The sequence below is a fragment of the Rosa rugosa genome, chromosome 5, assembly GCF_958449725.1.
Source record: "Rosa rugosa chromosome 5, drRosRugo1.1, whole genome shotgun sequence".
Classification (NCBI taxonomy): domain Eukaryota; kingdom Viridiplantae; phylum Streptophyta; class Magnoliopsida; order Rosales; family Rosaceae; genus Rosa; species Rosa rugosa.
In genome coordinates this window covers 7,032,150-7,051,810 of record NC_084824.1, presented here as the reverse complement: position 1 = coordinate 7,051,810, position 19,661 = coordinate 7,032,150, and the positions used below count along the sequence as shown (strand labels likewise).

The 19,661-nt window shown below is 39.7% G+C and overlaps 4 protein-coding genes across 4 annotated transcripts; 2 read left to right on the top strand and 2 right to left on the bottom strand.

The window, feature by feature from the left end:
• The first annotated feature begins 255 nt into the window (after window positions 1-255).
• Window positions 256-5,819, top strand: LOC133712348 (phosphate transporter PHO1 homolog 1). The gene is made up of 14 exons (XM_062138458.1): window positions 256-850; window positions 939-1,242; window positions 1,580-1,994; window positions 2,115-2,163; window positions 2,256-2,327; window positions 2,647-2,776; window positions 3,322-3,442; window positions 3,531-3,780; window positions 3,866-3,970; window positions 4,112-4,156; window positions 4,264-4,416; window positions 4,530-4,808; window positions 5,201-5,337; window positions 5,492-5,819. Exons 1-14 carry the CDS (start codon window positions 518-520, stop codon window positions 5,580-5,582), a joined length of 2,484 nt encoding a protein of 827 aa, XP_061994442.1. The 5' UTR covers window positions 256-517; the 3' UTR covers window positions 5,583-5,819.
• A 465-nt stretch (window positions 5,820-6,284) lies between these two features.
• Window positions 6,285-7,448, top strand: LOC133712682 (uncharacterized). The gene is made up of 4 exons (XM_062138788.1): window positions 6,285-6,457; window positions 6,580-6,706; window positions 7,000-7,128; window positions 7,220-7,448. Exons 1-4 carry the CDS (start codon window positions 6,318-6,320, stop codon window positions 7,325-7,327), a joined length of 504 nt encoding a protein of 167 aa, XP_061994772.1. The 5' UTR covers window positions 6,285-6,317; the 3' UTR covers window positions 7,328-7,448.
• Window positions 7,366-8,922, bottom strand: LOC133712681 (lysine-rich arabinogalactan protein 19). Its single transcript, XM_062138787.1, has 2 exons — window positions 7,797-8,922; window positions 7,366-7,635 (listed from the first exon to the last, which is right to left on the bottom strand). The coding sequence occupies exons 1-2, from the start codon at window positions 8,586-8,588 to the stop codon at window positions 7,540-7,542; spliced, it is 888 nt and encodes a 295-aa protein (XP_061994771.1). The 5' UTR covers window positions 8,589-8,922; the 3' UTR covers window positions 7,366-7,539.
• Window positions 8,923-9,061: 139 nt separating this feature from the next.
• Window positions 9,062-14,617, bottom strand: LOC133712680 (tRNA(adenine(34)) deaminase, chloroplastic). The gene is made up of 4 exons (XM_062138786.1): window positions 10,408-14,617; window positions 10,216-10,303; window positions 9,606-9,733; window positions 9,062-9,472 (listed from the first exon to the last, which is right to left on the bottom strand). Exons 1-4 carry the CDS (start codon window positions 14,394-14,396, stop codon window positions 9,196-9,198), a joined length of 4,482 nt encoding a protein of 1,493 aa, XP_061994770.1. The 5' UTR covers window positions 14,397-14,617; the 3' UTR covers window positions 9,062-9,195.
• Between the last annotated feature and the right edge of the window lie 5,044 nt (window positions 14,618-19,661).

Below are 19,661 nucleotides of genomic sequence, written 5' to 3'. Positions count from 1 at the left end.
TAATTAGAGATGATCTTTGTGTGCTTGTAAATTTCTAGCCAATGAGCTTCACTTTTCACATGCAAATAATTAAGCAGCTCTTCACTAACTTATGGGGCACTGACCAAGTGTCAATATTGTCCTTTGCATGGCCTTTGATCCATATGTACACTAGTTGTAAAACAAAGGGCTTTGTAGTAAACTAGGAGGCAATCACTCTGCTAATTCTCCTAAATGACAAATTATGCCCTCCCCAAAACTCCAAAAGGGTCATTGTTTTCATATAAATTTTGAGTTGAGTCTGGTACCACTTTGAATTCCCACCCCTTTCAAAATCTTCATGAGCACAAATTGGCTGGGAAGTCATAGCATCTCCGGCGGCGGTTTAGTAAACTTTCCGGCGAAAAGGTGGCCACTATACCTCTCCAAGTGGAGGAGGAATAGGATGGTATAAGTGCAAGGATATTTGAGAATGTGCTAAGAGCATCAGTACGAGCACATCAATCAGACACTTCTTTTTCCACCCCAACCATATATAATGTTGTCGAGGGCTTCCATGGAACACTCACAAGTGATAGAAGAACAACCTCTTCCTTCTTTTCTCTCGGCTCATCAACTTAAGAAGCAAAGAGAGAAGATGGTGAAGTTCTCTAAGCAATTCGAGGCACAACTAGTTCCCGAATGGAAAGATGCATTCGTAGATTACTGGCAACTCAAGAAGGATCTCAAAAAAATCCATCTCCTTAATATTAACAACAACAACAACAACAACACACCTACTCATAATAGCTCTTTATCTAACACTCTCTTCACATCTATAAAGAAGTTCTCTTTATTTGGCCATCAACACAGAGAACATGAACTCATACATGTACTACTCACTCTCTCTTGATTTCTCTTCTTGTTACTGTTACATATGTAAGATGATGAATTAATGCTGTGGTCTTGACTCTTGACAGGTTCACAAGAAGCTTGCCTCATCAGCAAGCAAGGGAGACATGTACGAAACTGAATTGTTCGAGCAACTTGCTGATACTGATGCTGCGAAAGAGTTTTTTGCATGCTTGGACCTTCAACTCAACAAGGTGAATCAGTTCTACCAGAAAAAGGAGAAAGAGTTCATGGAGAGAGGGCAGTCCTTGAGGAAGCAGATGGATATACTCATTGAGCTCAAAACCGCTTTCAAGCAACAGCGCGCCAAAGGTGGAGCATCTGCTCAGGACTCCAAGGAGGAAGCCTCTATCTCATGCACCTTCTCATCTGGTATTTACATATTCTCAAATTTGTATTTATTTTCAATCAAAATGAGCAAGAAAATGCACTTCAAAATAGTTAAATATTAGTTTTTGTAGCATGTTATTTATAAGTTGCACTTTTTTTTTTCTTTAGGATATGCTTCTTGTCATACTTTCCATGTATGATTTTCCTACTTTGCTCGAGTTATGTACTTAACAAAATGTTTGACGCTTAGTACCAAAAGCTTTACTTCAGGGTCCCATATTTTCTTGAATGTTTTGCAACACAGTAGATTAGCTAGTCTTTAATTTTCAACTAATGGAACCAAAAATTGATGATGTATGATCATTTTTCTTGAAAACAGAGGAGGACTCTGTGAAGGACAAAACGGAACTTGAACAGCTGCAAGAAACAGATGAGTTGGAGAAAAATGATGAAGTAGCCTACACAGAAGTCCCAATATCGGGCGAATTGGTGAAACCAATGAGAATGAAAAGTGAGGATATTGGGAAACAACTGAGGAGCGTCTCAAGCCGTTCTTTCAGTTGCCAAGGGAAGAACTTAAAGATAAACATTCCTCTGACTACACCGTCACGCACCTTCTCAGCAATCAGTTATTTAGTTTGGGAAGATCTAGTTAATCAGTCCTCAAAGAAATGTACTTCAGAAGGCATGAGTAAGCTGCACATCAACAAAACCAAGTTGCATCATGCAGATAAGATGATCAGAGGAGCTTTTGTTGAGCTGTACAAAGGCTTGGGATATCTCAAAACCTACAGGTATCATCAATCATCCTAATTAAAGCTCAAATTAGATGGAAAATTTGTAAACAATTATAAAGTTGTTACGTATTCGAATTTTGAAGCTTACGTGTTGTGTACAATACTAATGATTTTCAGGAACTTGAACATGCTTGCTTTTATAAAGATTTTAAAGAAGTTTGACAAGGTAAGTAAATGCATGACCTTAACATCTTTGTAAGCATTGCATTTTTTTTCTTATGTAATAAAGTGGGTACTTTCTTTCTTGGTTGTTTTCAGGCGACTGAAAAACAAGTTCTTCCAATCTATCTAAAAGTTGTTGAGAGTTCCTATTTCAACAGCTCAGATAAGGTACTTTACTAATTCGAATTCTAGACCACCAAGTAAATATCTAATTCCTGTGCCAAAAGAACATTTGTGCATGATATTTGAATATATGATTGGATCATGTTCAGATGTATTGTTGGCCACCAGCTACCATGTTTAGATGTAATGTTATATTCGAAAAATATTTTCCGACAATGTGAAGTGGATATTGATTATGTAGTTCATGACTGCACAATGGATGCCATTAACATACAGAAAAGTCGAACTTGGATATGCTTGTCTGACATGTAAATAAACTTTTTGAACCAGTAGAGTTTTTGCTAATTAGTACTAGAAATGACAGGTTATGAATCTAGCAGATGAAGTTGAGGAGCTGTTTACCAAACACTTCGCTGAAGAAGACCGAAGAAAGGCCATGAAATACCTTAAACCACATCATCGCAAAGAATCACACTCTGTAACGTTCTTCATTGGTAAGTTAAATAGGCTAAGTGGGTTTTCTTTAATACAATTATTAATGGAGAAGTACTTAAAAGTTTGCTCAATTTGTGGCCGTATAAAAGATTTAAGAAAAATAAGCATGGACCCATTAGGCCACTCACTCAGTCTTGAATTATAGGGCACTGACTGGTCTCCCTTTTCTGGGTGGACTATATAAAGCACAGGTCCCATGAATCCAAAGCTACCCTATTGTTATCTTTCAGACAATTTTTATATCGCACAAAGGTTGAACCTCAAAAGATCCATCAGCACATATAGGGCAGCAATGTTTTGTTTCCTCAATGTGCTACCAAACTAGCAGCATGGACACTTCTAAATATTTGACATACTGTTGCCAACTTAACCACACGCACAACTCTAAATGCGGAGTTTTATCTCAAAAGGCATCGGTCGTGATATTAATAGCGCGTCGCCTATTGTAGTATTGTAGATTATTGTGTCACTTCGTGCAACTTCATAGTCTTCAACAATAGCTACATTACATAACAAGTGACTAATCTTCATTTGTAATAAACAGGTCTATTCACTGGGTGTTTCATTGCACTCTTTGCTGGATATGTCATTATGGCTCATATTACTGGGTTGTACAGAAGGCAACCAAATTCTATATACATGGAAACTGCCTACCCTATACTCAGGCAAGTATTTCTGCAATTAAATTCTTTGGCATCTTAAGATGAACATGTAAAACAAGGAATAAGCTAACGAAACATACTTGTTTTGCAGCATGTTCAGCCTATTGTTTCTACACTTCTTCCTCTACGGTTGCAACATTTTCGCGTGGAGAAAGGCTCGTATAAATTACAGCTTCATCTTTGAACTATCCCCAACAAAGGAGCTGAAGTACAGAGATGTGTTCTTGATCTGTACTACATCAATGACTGTCGTGGTTGGGGTCATGTTTCTTCATTTGTTCTTGCTAACAAAAGGATATTCATACACCCAAGTTCGAGCAATCCCGGGTCTTCTACTACTGGTAATTTCTTCAACTCATGACATGAAAATCTAGAGAAGGTTATCAACTGTTGTCGTCAAGTGTTTAACATTCTTATAATATGCAGATGTTTCTACTAATACTTGTGTGCCCCTTCAACATCATCTACAAATCAAGCCGTTGTCGTCTTCTTCGTGTGATAAGAAATATCATTTTGTCACCTCTGTACAAGGTACTGCATGTATCTCCATCATCCAATAGATTCTTATTTAATTAGCTGCTGTTGAAGGGCTAATAGACTATATGGATGTGAACTTTGAAGCAATCAAATCATGTTTCTAATTGATTTTTGTTTGCTGTCTACACTCTACAGGTTGTCATGCTAGACTTCTTCATGGCAGACCAACTTTGTAGTCAGGTATAACTGAGCAGTCAATAAATTAGTTTCCTTTTTCTTTCTTTTTTCCCAATAATTTTTTTTTCCGGTTTTTTTTTTTATAACAATAGCTTTCTTGCATTATATAGGTTCCGATGCTTAGGAACCTCGAGTATGTGGCATGTTACTACATAACTGGAAGCTACAAAACTCAGGACTATGGCTATTGCATGAGGGCCGCGCATTACCGCGATCTTGCTTATGCCGTGTCCTTCCTGCCCTACTACTGGAGGGCAATGCAGGTAATGCTACTAGGCTATGTTGCTCCTAACATGCCTTTTCATTTTCTTTTTTCAATGGACCAAAACATATCTTACAAAGATTCTTTTTCTTTTTTGCTTAATTGATGTTGCAGTGTGCTAGGAGGTGGTTTGATGAGGGGCAGACGAGCCACCTGGTCAATCTCGGAAAATATGTGTCTGCAATGCTAGCAGCAGGAACAAAAGTGGCTTATGAGAAGGAAAAGAGTGTTGGATGGCTCTGTCTGGTTGTGGTCATGTCAACTTTTGCAACAGTGTACCAATTGTATTGGGACTTTGTAAAGGATTGGGGTTTGCTTCAAATGAATTCCAAGAATCCTTTGCTTAGGAATGAATTAATGCTTCGCCGAAAGATCATTTACTACTTCTCAATGGTATATGTCACGGCCCTCTCTCTCTCTCTCTCTTTTCAATTTAGAAAACTTTTGGGCCATTGGCATACAATTGGTACCTTACTAGTCTTTAACAAAACTAGGGGAACCAATTTAGCATCTCACAAATGCTTGACATAGCGAGTCAGAAATTGGATAATGAAGCCCCTCGTCTGTGACAAACAAGTAGACAATGAACATATTCTTGATATAAATCCTGATAATGTTATTATCAAAGAGGATTCCCAGTCTATTTCAGGGATGACAATAATGCCACACAGATTTAGATGACGTCATAGATGCAAATTCTGTCTTGTTCATAGGTGTCAGTTTAGGTCTTATCAGTTTGACAGCTTCCTAATCCGATTTTGAACAATGTTTTGTATGTTGTGCAGGGATTAAACCTTGTTCTCAGGCTAGCTTGGTTGCAAACTGTTCTTCATTCAAGTTTTGGACATGTGGACTACAGAGTAACAGGTCTATTTTTAGCAGCCCTTGAAGTCATTAGAAGAGGGTTATGGAACTTTTACAGGTAAACCAAGTTTTCTCTTCATTAGAACCCCTAAATCCCAATGATTTTCATATGTATCAGTTTACGTCTGCAGCCATATGCCACTAATATGAAACTAAACTCTGTAATCTTTTCGACTGCTGGATCTAATGATCAATTTGTTTCAATGATCCAGGTTGGAGAATGAGCATCTAAATAATGCAGGGAAGTTTAGAGCAGTTAAAACAGTACCACTTCCTTTTCATGAAGTGGATGAAGAAGACTGATGCCCCATTGGCAACAGTTGCATATAGAATTGGATTCAGTTTCTAGGGTCATGGAATGGTGCACTTAACTTTCAGAACAAATGTTTCCCAAGAGGAACCTAAGCTTGTAGAGCTCATTCAAGTTGATGCAACAGACACCATCGTATCTCATTTTTGTTCGATGGATTGTGGGAACATTTGTTCATACTTGTATACAACATATCTCTTCATCAATGAAATGAAAATAAAATCTCTTCATCAATGAAATGAAAATAAAATCTCTTCATCAATGAAATGAAAATAAAATGATCCAAAGTGCAAATGCATCGATATACTAATACAGAAGATACTTCCTTGTGCATGTCGTACTATACTCCCCTTCTCTTTGAGCCTTTGAGCAAACACCTTGTATGCATGACCAAACAGAAAAACAATCGCGTTCATACCAGCAATGATGTACCGGATCTCATCAGAAGTTGAGCCTACTTGGACGAGTGTGGTACTAGGATCAAGAAATCTGATGACCAAAACTTAACAAAACCACCAAGTTCACCAAGAAAAATAAGTCTGTTTGTGACTGGACTAATTACCTGGCTAGGACTTGGGAGAAAGATAAAATTCCCCAATCCACATGAAGTCTTCTTTGAAATTTAATGGCAACACATTTGGGGGTAATTTAGGTATATCAGAATTGGGGTTTAAGGTGTGTATAATATAGGATCACATTCATTCTTCAAGTTACAGAGTCACACACTGATGGCGGCAACATCAACTGCTACCCTTCCATTTTTCTCGTCTCCCACAACTAACCCTCATAAACCCATTAAAACCCTTCAATCTCCCAACTTTGTCAGACCCTTTTCTGCTTCCAAGAGAAACCATATCGGCCTCTGCAGGTCTGTAACCCAAAAGCAAAACTTTCACTTGGGATTTTGCTTTATCTGGGTGGTTTCTTTCAAGTTTTGATTTTTATTACAGTACTGGGTTTCTTTTAACTCCCTTGAAATTTCGTTTTCAGCTTAAGAATTTCCCATGTGAGAGCTGTAGCACCGAAGCTTGCCCACAAAGCTTTGGCTGTTTCTGGGTTGATGAGTGGCAGCGATTCTGAAACAGACGCAGAATTGGAACAGAACAATCTGAATTCGGTATAATAGTGATGTGATTCTAGTTCAATTTGATGCCATCATTGTCTTTTTCATATGAGAATGTATGAACCATTTATCCAAACTAAAAGAGTAATGCTTTTACTTTTAGTTTCAAGATATGGCTTCAGGTTGTTTGTCATGACTAGGGTTTAGTGACTTGAATTGGTCATTTCATTGTAGGATTTCTGAAAGTTTGAAACCAATGTGGCATTGTTCTCATTTCAATGTGTGTGTATTTCACTATGGCTTGAGTGCTTACTTCTTGTTAAAGTTGATTTTGGTTTCCTTCACAGGATGCCACCATTGACCTACAACTCCCAAGAAGAAGCCTGCTAGTAAAGTTTACTTGTGATTTGTGTAATGAAAGAACAAGCAAACTCATTAACCGATTGGCATATGAAAAGGGGCTTATTTATGTGCAGGTAATTTCTTCTTGTTAATTGATATAATAGTTTGTGTGGTCTATTAATTGTTCTAGGGTTGTTTCTGACCAATTACATTACTTTTCATCAGTGTGCAGGGTGTCTCAAGTATCACAAGTTAGTTGATAATCTTGGCCTTGTGGTTGAGTATGACTTAAGAGGGGATATGGATTTGGACTCAAATGCAGATGAAGTTTAATCTGAAATTGAATTTGTTGTGGTATTTGAGTTACTTGATGTTGTTGAAACCCGAAATTCATCTCCCTCAATATATTGAACATGTGGCAAGTACAAAAAATGCTAATGTTGTTGGTTCATCTCTTGCATTATTCATTCCTACATCTGAGTTTCACATATGAAATAATTGTCTCCGTGCAACACCAATGAATTCATTGTGCATCATCTAAGATACTAGCTTGTCATTGCCAGCAGTATAGCAATAGCTAATCCAGTCGTAATCCAAATAGCAGACTTTGCTCCTTTCTGGTGCTGTGCATTTCCTCCGCTCTATGAGACAAAAAAGCAGAAGGTCATCCAACAAATTTTGTTGCTGTCAAGCAACATTAATAAACTTTGAGTTCTAAATTTATGAAAATGTTATGTTCTTTGGTCGAGACTCTAGTTTAGAAAAAGAACAATTAACAGGAAAGGCTGGTTAGATCTTATACCAAATCCAAAGTTGGTGATGGTGCTGGTGTTGTATCCTCTGTCTCTGTCACTATAGGTGGGGCTGGGGGACTTTGGACAGTTGGCGCCGGTGCTGGTGCATGATGATGCCTCCTGTGCTTGTGCTTCCTTTTCTTGTGTTTATGTGGAGCAGGTGCAGGTGACGGCACTTCCACAGGGGCTGGAGCTGGTTCTGCGACAACTGGTGTTGGCGCTGGTACTGGCGGTGCTTGTGATGGTGAGGGCACTGGTGCTGCCTTGACTGGTGCTGGCGCTGGCGATTTCTTAACAGGAGCTGGGGTTGGGGATACCTGTGGTGCTACTTGTGGAGGTGGTAGTGGTGGTGGCAGTGTTGGTGGCTGAGATGGAGTTGAGACAGGTGAAATCTTTGGTGGTTGTGCTGGTGGAGTTTTTGGGGGTGGGACTGTCGGGCTTGTGGATGGTGCAACTTTAGGGGGTGGTGATGTTGTTGGCGGGGTTGTGGGTGGGGTTGCTGCTGCAGTTACTGGGGGTGGTGTTACAGTAGTCGGTGGTTGCGCAGCTGGTGCAATTGGTGTGGTAGGTGGCGGCGGCGTTGTAGCCGTAGCGGGTGCAGCTGCTGGTGTTTGTGCATTGGTAAGGACTAGTTGAAAGGTGAGACAGGTCAAAACCAGGGCCATCAGAGTCGAAGCCATATTTTTAAGATGGATAGTATTGAAAGAATTCAAAGTTATATATGGGTCTTGAGAAAAGAAATATGCAGAAAGTGAAGGAAACGTTTGGTGAAACAGAGAAGGGAGAGATGTAATTTTCATGTGATTGGTACCTCCCTTCTAATCATTTGGCCAGCAAAGTTGTTAATGATAAAGATAGGCAGGGCTCACTAGATTCTGAGAAAGAAAATAATGCCCCTTAAATTGCACATTTAACTCTAGTTGCTGCACAAATTTCTCCATGGCACAGATGGAAAGAAGGAAAATACGTGTGCAGGGCATCACTAAATCCGATTTTAAAAAATGATACCTACCTACTGCTGTTTGCTGATCTTAACAGCAAACCTGAACTCTGGTGAGAGGTTCCTATCATGGTCAAGCACAGTTTCTTGGAAGGCATTTATTCATTTGATCTTATTGAGTTGAGGATCCTTCACTTGATGAAAGTAACAAAACCACCGTTTGGTGGCTCTGAAGCCTAATTAACAACCTAATTGCAGATGCAACCGCACCCGAGACGTGTTATATTGTTAATGCTATGATACCAAGGACCACCTCACTATTTTCCACAAGGCTAATTTGTTAATGCTGATAACATGTACATTGACACAACATTGAAACGTTTGCGGGAACAAAAATTTTCCACGGGAGCAAAATTTTAACACAGATGTGCACAAGGAATTCAGGGTTTTGTAATTTGTACCATCCCTCATAAACAGAACATTATGTGGAAGATGTCATGCAGCTTCGTAAGTAACTTCCGTGGGTGGTGAGAAACAGCACGAGTCGAGGGCGGTGCTGGTGGGCCTGCTTGCCTCTTTTCCTTCTTTTTTCTTCTCAGCTGGAAGAATTGCTGCATTATATCTGCGCACTCAGATGCCAACACACCTCGTCGGATGGTTATGTTCGGGTGGAATGGGTGGACTGGCGCAGCTGGCTTTTCTGACTGTTCCGACTCACTTCCTTGGCCCCCATCGCGAAAAAGTCTGCAAGTTGATGAGATAAGGAAGTGCGTCATTTTAAGATGTGGAATATAACAGTAGTTCAATGCAGTTAAATAATATAGGCCAGCCTCTGTAAATCAAAGCTGGCCTACGAGGAAGTACATAAATCACATACCTTATCCAGCTCCCATCAGCTCCAAGAAGCTTATTAGGAGCTCCCCATACAACAGTGTCGACTCTTGCTTGAAGAATTGCTCCAGCACACATAGGGCAGGGTTCAAGTGTTACATAAAGTGTAGACTCCTGAGATACAGGAAAACAAGATTTACGTCAAAACAGAGTTACTTATTCATCATTAAGCAGGAACTTGAGAAGCAGACAAATTTGTTTCAACAAAGCCACTCCCACTGTTAATAAAAATGTCATCATCATTATCCCAACTTCGTGGCAAATGGTGCATTCAAAATATCAGTTTCAATACACCTGACAAACTATTCTCAGCTCAGGAGTTTTCAAACATCCAAAAATGATGCAAACCTTTAATGTTTAAGGAAAAGGTTGTTCTTGAACTTTGGAATGTCATCATGCAGGCTTAGAAAGGAATAATTGTTAAAGGAGCAGGTAAAAACCATACTTTCATGATTCAGAACTAGTGACCAGTTGACCAAAACAACAAACAACAGAAGGAAATCATCAAAATGACTATATTCGGATATACCTTTATACTATCAATATATACTTCAATGAGAACTTGTAATGAGTAGAAATAATAATAGAGAAATTACCGCAAGCCTCCAAGTCCGAAGAACGTTTGAAGCCTCCCGTATGCATATCATTTCAGCATGGGCTGTTGAATCTCGTAATTCTTCCACTCTAATAAACAAATCGGTATAAATATCCAGAAAACAAGTATTTGACTAATAACTATAAAACAGACATATAACTATGAAAAAGACATATGAGGTTATTAAACTCACAGGTTAAATCCACGTGCAATAACCTTCCCCTGTTGCACCAGTACAGCACCAACAGGAACCTCCCAAGTATCAGCAGCCTTCTTCGCTTCAAGCAGTGCTTCTCTCATAAAAAATTCATCCGTTTTTCTCTGTTCAATTTCAAGATTCTGAGCTTCTTCCCATTCATCAAATCTGTCTTTCAGGACTTGCTTATTCCTTTGAAGCTTCCTTTGTTTCAATTCTGCACCCTTTTGCACATTGTCTGACTCTTCATCAAACTTCTGACAACCAAATTGGTCCCTGTTCTCCTCTGAACCACTTCCAGAAACAGTGTAACCAGCGTCTGAAATTTCTTCCACAACAGGAGACTTTATGTCACTAGCAATTTGTGATTGTGATGATTCAACTATTTGAATGCCAGAAGAAGAACCTCGAAAATTCTTTTGGTTATCTTTTGAAACACTTCCAGAGACAGCGTAACCAGCATTTGAAATTTCTTCCACAACAGGAGACTTTATGCCACTAGCAATTTGTGATTGTGACGATTCAACAATCTGAATGCCAGAAGAAGAACCTCGGAAATTCTTTTGATTATCTTTCGGACTCAAAGTCTCCTCACCAGAAGACAAGGAAACAGATTTTGACGTCGACCTACTTTCCTCTTTATTTGGAGAAGATGTCATACTTGTTTCAAGATATCTTACTTTGTCCATTGATTTCACAGGGCCAGACACTTTTTCACTTTGAGAAAACGATTTCGCTGGTTGTAGCTGATCAGAGGTGGTCTCTGGTTGCATGCCTTTCTCCCGTTTCACATTCTTTTCGCTGTTCTCCTCAGTCTCACGGCCAGAAAACCAGGCCTCACTACTTCCAGATTCAGTTGATGAAATCCTTTCACCTGACCTTGCACCAGAATGATGGGTCTCAGCATGAGAAATCCACCTCAGCTTAACCATATCTGCAACAACATTCCATATGGACCTGCCGGTTTTCTTGGCAACGGCATTCCCACTTGTAGTAGTAGCCTCTAATTTTTCACTTGCTGTAGTAGCCTCTGATTTTTCACTAGTTGTAGTAGCCTCTGGTTTTTCTTCCTCAGGGCTTTTAAGAGTGGATGTGTCGGTCATATCCCACATTTCAACTGAAGGCCCTTTGGTTCCAGAACCTCCAGATGAACGCCTTGACTGGTTCCCCTTCAGCTGAGAGTCTTCAGACCCATATTGACTTGAAGTTATTTGACCATGCTTCTCACCTCCAGGCACCCATTTTGCTTCAGAAATCTCCGCCCCATATTCTTCAGAAGTTGAGGCTCCATGCCTTGCCTTCTCAGAGAACTCCCCAACAAACTGTGAAGATGACTTCTCCAAACGCTGAGCTGAACCCAAAGCATCTTCAGGATTAATGAGGTAGGAATTCTCCCCTTGAGTCTCATCAGTTCCATTTCCGCTGGATGACGAAGTCAAAGTCTTTTGCCCATACTTCTCACCTCCATACACCAAAGTTGCTCCAGAAACTCTCTGGGCAGTCTGGTTTTCAGAAGTTGAGACTCCATATCTAATTTTCTCAAAGAACTCCCCAATAAACTGTGAAGATGATTCCTCCAACCGATGAGCTGAACCCAAAGCATCTTCAGGATTATCGAGGTATAAAATCTCTGCTGGAGTCTCAGTGTTACTGTTTCCCCCACAAGACTGATAGTTCAGAGCTGAATTACTCTCTGAAGTTTCTCCAGAAACCTCCTGAGTTGCAGTCTCACTCGACAACTCAATGCGTGCCGATCCTCTGGCAATCAATTGAGGAGGCGGAGGCAACAGTGGTGCCTGTGGACTTCTCTTATGCCCCTCAACATCCTCCCGTTGCATTCTAGCTTGGGAAACCATACTCAAAGATGCTTGGAAACTAGAAGGTTCTCCCGAGAATTTTTCCGGAAAAGTTGATACTTCTGTTGAACTTTGGGCCTCTTTTCTTGATTTAACTTGCATGAGCTTTTCATCAGTTTGATTATTTCTCTGTACTGTTTCCTCAACTGATGTTGCAGCCAATACTGTAATGCTTCCTTGATTGGTAGTTCTCCTATCAAAGGTTCTTTGGGAATTGGTATTTCTTGCTGTACCACTTGCATGAACATACGACATTTCGGCAGCATCATTGGTTCCTTTTCTGGATTGAACTCTCTGAATAACTTTTTGATCTAATTGATGGCTTATTTGGTGGCATTGCTCTTCTGTCCCCTCAACTGAAATCAGGCCCATATTTGTGTTTTCTTCCTGGTTAGTCCTTGTATCAGACTGCCGCCGCCAATTGGAGGTCCTTTCGGTATCAACAACTTGAACTTGTGAAACTCTTGAGAGCTTTTGGATGTCAATATTCAAATCTTCCCTTTGAGTGATATGGCCAGTCGTCTTGTCATGCTCATCTCTTGTCTCCTGTACTAAGTTTGTAGCCATAGCTAGGTTTTGTTCCCTGTCACTAAGTCTCTTTTGGGACCGCAATGATGTTTCAGCATCAGTTCTATGGACTTCTAATTTCTCTTTGCCTTCTTGAAATTTTCTTCTAGATTCAGTCTCAACAATATCTCGGTTCCCTGTTTGCCTATATTGTTCTTTTGTTCCCCAAGTCAAATACGAATTCTCCCTCCCATCATTAAACTGCTTGTGTGACCCAGAGGCCTTTGCTAACTCACTTTCATTGGTCTTCAATACTCTTGAATGCTTTTCTGAGGATTTCCTTGATGCTTGTGTTTCTTCAATCACTACTTCTGTAAGCTTCTTTTCTGACTTCTTCCTCCAATCCCACATGCCACCCCCCTCAACTGCAGTATTTCTCTGCTTCAATATTTCACTACTGGCCTCGGCATCATCTCTACGGTTCCTGTACTCTTCACTGATTCGCCCATCAAATCTACCTCTATCATAATGGGAATCCTTATGCACACTTGAACCTGGTTCCTCCAAAAGGCCATGCTTATCATGGACATCTGCCTCACTTCCAAAATCCCCTGAAGACAAGGAGTAATAAGATGAACCACTGGAACCCTCTTTCCTTCCCCTATGATTTTCAGCTCTTAAAAGCAGTCCCGTCTCTTCTTTCTGTCTAGAATCTTTTTCACTTAACTCGACTCTAGTTGATTCCAATCGGTGCTTTGAATTACTCTCCGAAGATGAGTACCTACCGTTACTTTTCTTCTCCCCACTGCTACACTCACTTCTATTATTTTCTTCAAAATCTACTTGCACTCCCTTGGATACACTCTCAATTTCCTTAACGGAACTCTCACTTTTCTCTCTGCCAACAAAACTCCTCCTCTCAGCTTCTACTCTCTTGGACGAACTCACATTTCTCTTACTACCACTCAAAGTCCTCCTACTCTCATCTTCTACTCTCTTAGACGAACCCACATTTCTCCGACTACCACTCAAACTCCTCCTACTCTCCTCTTCCACTCTCTTAGACGAACCCACACTTCTCCTCCTACCCTCCAGCCCTGCTCTCTTAAACCCATTTCTCTCCCTACCAAAACGCTCCTCACCCACTTCCTCACTCAGCAAGCTGAGCAGAGACTCCACATCACTAAAACCATCCGAATCGCAAACCTCACTCTCCCCCTCCACATCCACCACACAACCACATCTCCCCTTTCCTCTCCTCCCCCCTCTATTGTAACCCCTCCTCTCACCAAGTGAGCAAGACAGCTCATAACAACCCGGACCCGGACCGCATTCCTGAACCCGGTAATAAAACCGGTCCCTGCCACCCAAGATCAACCTTCTAGAAGCTGACCATCGAAACAAGGAGGACTGCCTCAACCCATATAAGTAACAAGGGTTTATGGGCACTCTAGGGGTCGAAAATGCACAACAATCACAACAACATGATGTTGACGTTGATATTAACGATGGAGGAATTGGGTTTCTGTCAAATCTTTCATTCAACAAGTACGAGTAGTCATTAAAGACAGAGCCTTTGGTTCTAAATGAGTATATACTTGAGCTAATATATGCGTTCTGCATGTCTACAAAGAGCGAGAGACATAAAGGAGAGCCTTTACCTTTGAATTGAGAACTGGGTTTTGCAGAGCTTCTGGCAGTAAAGCTTTGAGTGAAGAAAGATGATGTCTTTGGGTGGATCAGATTGGTAAACTGGGAAATGGGAAGAGGAAAGTGGAGCACAAACAAACTAAGCGCTTCAGAATCGGGTCGAGTTGAGTCAGTCGGAGCATAAACTCGAACCCAGTTTGTCCTCGAATGATTTTGGACTTGATGCCATGGAAACATGTGGGTTTGGAGTTGGGCTTCTACTATCCACATTGTCCCTCTCTAGATTTGTTCCCAAACTTCATACATATGCCCTTCGAAGGGCATTTGCTTTGAAAGCATACAAGTTTAGAGACATATTGGGCCGATCTGATTTTTATTACAAAATAGTGAAAATACTAGTCATTAATAAACAAAAATTTAAAAGAGAAAATATGAGCGCCGGCCTCGATTTTGAAGTAAACTTAACAAACACAATGGACGTCATAAATCGGTTTGTATGAAGCGTGTGTTTTAACACATAACAAAAATTGTTTGTTATAACACATAATTTGTGCGAAATTTGGCATTCTCAAAATTTTCAAAGAAATTCAAGCGATGGGGCAAGAGGAATGTTGTAGTCCCATGAAAAACATTTGCGGGTTGTCTAGTTGTCTGAGCACTGAAAGTATCTCTTTTTTAATTTTATTGGGAAATAGAATTGAAATGGAGAGCAACTTCATATCGACCTAGTCACTGACATAAGTATACCCTAATAATTTTTATTTCAAAAACAAATAAATTCTTACTGCCACCCTTGACTCTTGGGCTCAATCTTATTAGTTGATTCCACAAATCACAAAAGGGCATCGGAAATTTTTTTTTTTTTTTTGTTAGGGCAACAGAAGACTAATCCATTGATGTAAATCATAACAATCTCACTCGGTCAAGCATGAAGGGTACAAACACCCTTCATATTACAATGCAAGCTCATTAGAGAACTCAAAAACCAAAAGAAATCCAAAAAACTAAAATCCAACAAAGAAACTACCAGCAAAAGCAATAAACTTAAAAAAAAAACAAGAACCCTATGGCTTCCAGAGTGTGACACCTCCTTGATTCTTTTGACGCATAAGACCATTCTGGTGTACGTCGCCAAAACCAACGAGACCCCATCACACCCTAGTAGACAGAGGGGATCTTCTCCTACTCGGTTTGGGAAGCAGGCAAAGCTGCCCCTCCCTCATGCATACCATGCATACTGCCAGGACTCTCCTCAGTTGGAAATTGGTATGCATGAAAGGTGTAATACATAAAAAAAAAAAAAAGGATTAAATACTTGTTACTCCTCAAACTTTTGCCTGAAAAACAGTTTAGTCACTCGCCTTTCAAATTAAACTGGATAGTCCTTATTCTTTCTAATTCTCACACAACAGGTCCAAAACAGGTATAAAATGACTATTCTACCCCCAATTTTCTATTTTTATTATTATTTTTATTTTTTCTATTTTTTTAATCTTTCTCCCCTTTTTTTTATACTCTCTCTCTCTCTCTCCCCCTCCCTCCCTCCCTCTCTCCATCAAGAAAACGGCGACGATTCCTCCAGTCACTTGGTCACCGTCGAGATCAGCAGCCCCGGCGCCGATCGGACCGTCGGCAAAGACCGCACCCTGAGCTCCCGCCAGCTCTCCTGGCTCTGGCTCTTAAAACTCCAACAAATCGCCGCCTCCTTCGCCTCCGTCACCAATTCCTTCGTCGGCCTCGTCCGCACCGCCAACCGCTGCATCGCCTCTCCCGATTCGCCGGCCGACTCCGCCTCGTCGCGGCTCTACCGAGTCATCAAGGGGTTCCTGATCTTCGTGCTCTTGCTGCTTTGCGTTGAGCTCGTCGCCTACTTTAAGGGCTGGCATTTCAGTCCGCCGAGGTCATCAGAATCGTATATATGCGAATTGGCTCCACGTCAGAGTCAATTACAGTCGGTGGACCGCGTCATTCTGGTGCTCGGATGCTTCTGGATCAAGTTCCGGCGAGTCAAGCCCAAGGCCGCCATGGAGTACAAAACGACGCCGTCCAGTGAGGAGGAGGGTGGGACTGAGAATGTGGAGGATTATCCCATGGTGTTGTTGCAGATCCCTATGTGCAATGAGAGGGAGGTAAGATGATGTAGGTTGCAATTTTTACTGTTACTGTGTATGAAAGTGTTGAAAATGTGATTGCATTGGGAGAGAGATAAGGACGAGGCTGAGAAGAGAGAAAGGGAGAGTTTAGATTTTTGGTGAGATGGTGGCCGGAAGTTGTTGTCTCCGGTGATGGCAGAGGAACAGAAGAAGAAGAGAGGTCAAGGGAGAGAGAGATGTCGTGCAGCCAGGAGAAAGGGAGAGAGGGAGGGAGAGAGAGAGAGAGAGTATAAAAAAAAGGGGAGAAAGATTAAAAAAATAGAAAAAATAAAAATAATAATAAAAATAGAAAATTGGGGGTAGAATAGTCATTTTATACCTGTTTTAGACCTGTTGTGTGAGAATTAGAAAGAATAAGGACTATCCAGTTTAATTTGAAAGGCGAGGGACTAAATTGTTTTTCAGGCAAAAGTTTGAGGAGTAACAAGTATTTAATCCAAAAAAATATATATATATATATATATATATATATATATATATATATAATAATAATAATAACTATTTTAATTTGTAAGAAACGTTCGGTGCCTCCTTTTTAAGTTACTACTTTGGCTAAGTTTCCCTATTTTATTTTATTTTATTTTATTTTATTTTGAAAGAAACGACGACAAGTTATAAAAATTGAAATTGAGAAGTATATGTAGCAATGTAAATGCATTGAAAGAAAAACAAAACAAGATGCACAAATCCATCTAAAATTGAAGAGTAACCATAACACATCAGCCCATATCGACCTTGCTACTCAGATCATACCCAGCCACCAACTAACGAAAATGTCCTCCAGTCTCCCACATTTGGGTCGTCTACTACCCACATCGATGATGGAACCGTATGATAGTCCTCCCTGCATAACAGAGAAGGAGAAGGCCTCCCACTAGAGGCCGATTAGACTAACAAAACCAAAACTATGCACGAATGTGCCAGCCACCGTCGGTTCGAAAGACTCTGAGGATGATGAGAGACGGCAACATCGTCTTTCGGATGATGAGAGACAGCAACATCTGTCATCAATCCACATGACACCAAAGACAATGTCAGAATGGCCTTTCAATTAAAGTGGAGGAAGGGCTCAGGGGCAGCGCTCACTCAGCCCTAGCAAAGCTCTGCTAGGTTTCATATTGTAATTTCTAAAAAAACACCATCGATCAAATCATAAGCTTGATCCCCTTTTTGTATGACCATAATTTACTTACCATTTACTATGGTTGTAAACAGAAAAACAAGAAAAGCATAAAATAAGCAAGTGATGATTAATTAGCGAGTTGTTCAATTACTTTTCATCCTTGTCATCTCCTCCTTACATATTGAAAATACAAGGATAAAACGTTTTTCTGGAAAATGGGGATTGCAGTGCACTGATCAATCCTTACTGGGCAGCAGAAACCAAAATAACAAACTAGACACCAGATTTTGGTTACACAGTGAAAACCTCAAATATAAGATTAAAAACACTGCGGGGCTCTTACTCTTGAAAACCAAAAATAATGATCATCTTATTCAAAAGGATATGTTCTTGTACAAACTTGTATAGCACTTGCTCGGCTATAAGATTTAGACAAAAGCTAACTCTAAGTTTGTCTTCCTTCTAGAACTCCTTCGCTTGAATGATATTCAAATCTTGTTCTTCTTTCTTCACAGTCTCTCTACTGATCTCGAGAGAGTATTATGCATATGAAACTATGATCACAAACACTTATACATGGATCAAGTGTTTTGACACTTGTGAACTCTCAATACTTAGCAAACCTGCAAGACACCTACACTATTCTTGCGTTAAGAAGAGATCCATCTTGACCGTGTATACATATGTTGTAGACCAACGGCAAAACCTCTATCCCAAGATTCTGACCTAATTCCTCTTTAATTGAGAAAGAGACTTTCCATATAAGAAATACAATAAATCTTAAAGGAAATCAATTAGGAGTAGACAAATCCTAAAAACCCTAGGGAATCAATTACACAATTTCATAAACAGAAAAATATCTTTAAATAAATAAAGTTGTACCTCAAAGATATTTTCCCGTTTTGTATGGGAATGCCAACACACCAAGTTGATCAAAATTTGTACCTACACATATATAAATAATCAAACTACTTATTTGTGTTGCATATATATGTGCATCAGTCTTTCTCAGGTAAGGATATCCTTACCTTAGCTAAGAAACAGATTTTCATATTTTGGCCACTTTTCTATCACATATTAACCTTTCAGTTTTTAGGTCCTAATGTATAGATCACTTCTGCAAATTTTCAACTAAATTGATGATCGTTAAAGTATCGAACTCGATTAAATCAATAAACGAACCGAATCTGTCCAACCGGAACCGTTCGTGTTCATAATTGTAAATTGCAGTTTTGAATGCCTTAACGATCATCAATTTGGCTGAAAATTTGCAGAGATGATCTATACATTAGGACCTAAATACTGAACGGTTAAAATGTGAATATACGATCGATAATTGGTTAAAATATGGAAATCCGTTCCATAAGCTAAGGTAAGGATATCCTTAGTAGAGACGGCCTAATATAATCGGTCCTAGCGTATAATATATATTAGGACTAATTTCAGTTTACCCCCCTGAGGTTAGGGGTCGTCATCATGTTAGTCCCTCTAGTTTAAATTTAATCATGTTAGTCCCTGTACTCTCAAATTTCATCATCCGTGTCCAATTTCTACTATTCCGTCCAATTTGGACCGTTAAGTCTGACTTTTGAGGGCTAAAATGGTCATTTCAAGACAAAAAAAAAAGATTTTTTTTTTTTTTTTTCGTTTTTTTTTTTTTTTTTGCATTTTTTTTCTGTTTTTTTTTTTGGCATTTTTTTTATTTTCTTGTTTTTTTTTCTTTTTCTTCGCTTATTATTATTATTATTATTTTATAATTTTGTCTTCAACCTATACACCACAAGTTATAATAGGTTTATAAAAACAAAAAAAAATACTCTAGGTGGTTAAAAAGCCGCTCGCTGGTCTACGATATTTGTGATATATCTCCGATAAAGCGAAAAATTTTAGAATATATCTGTAAAATATATTTATAAAATATAATAGGTTTATAAAGTGAAGAATAATAGGATATATCCCCAA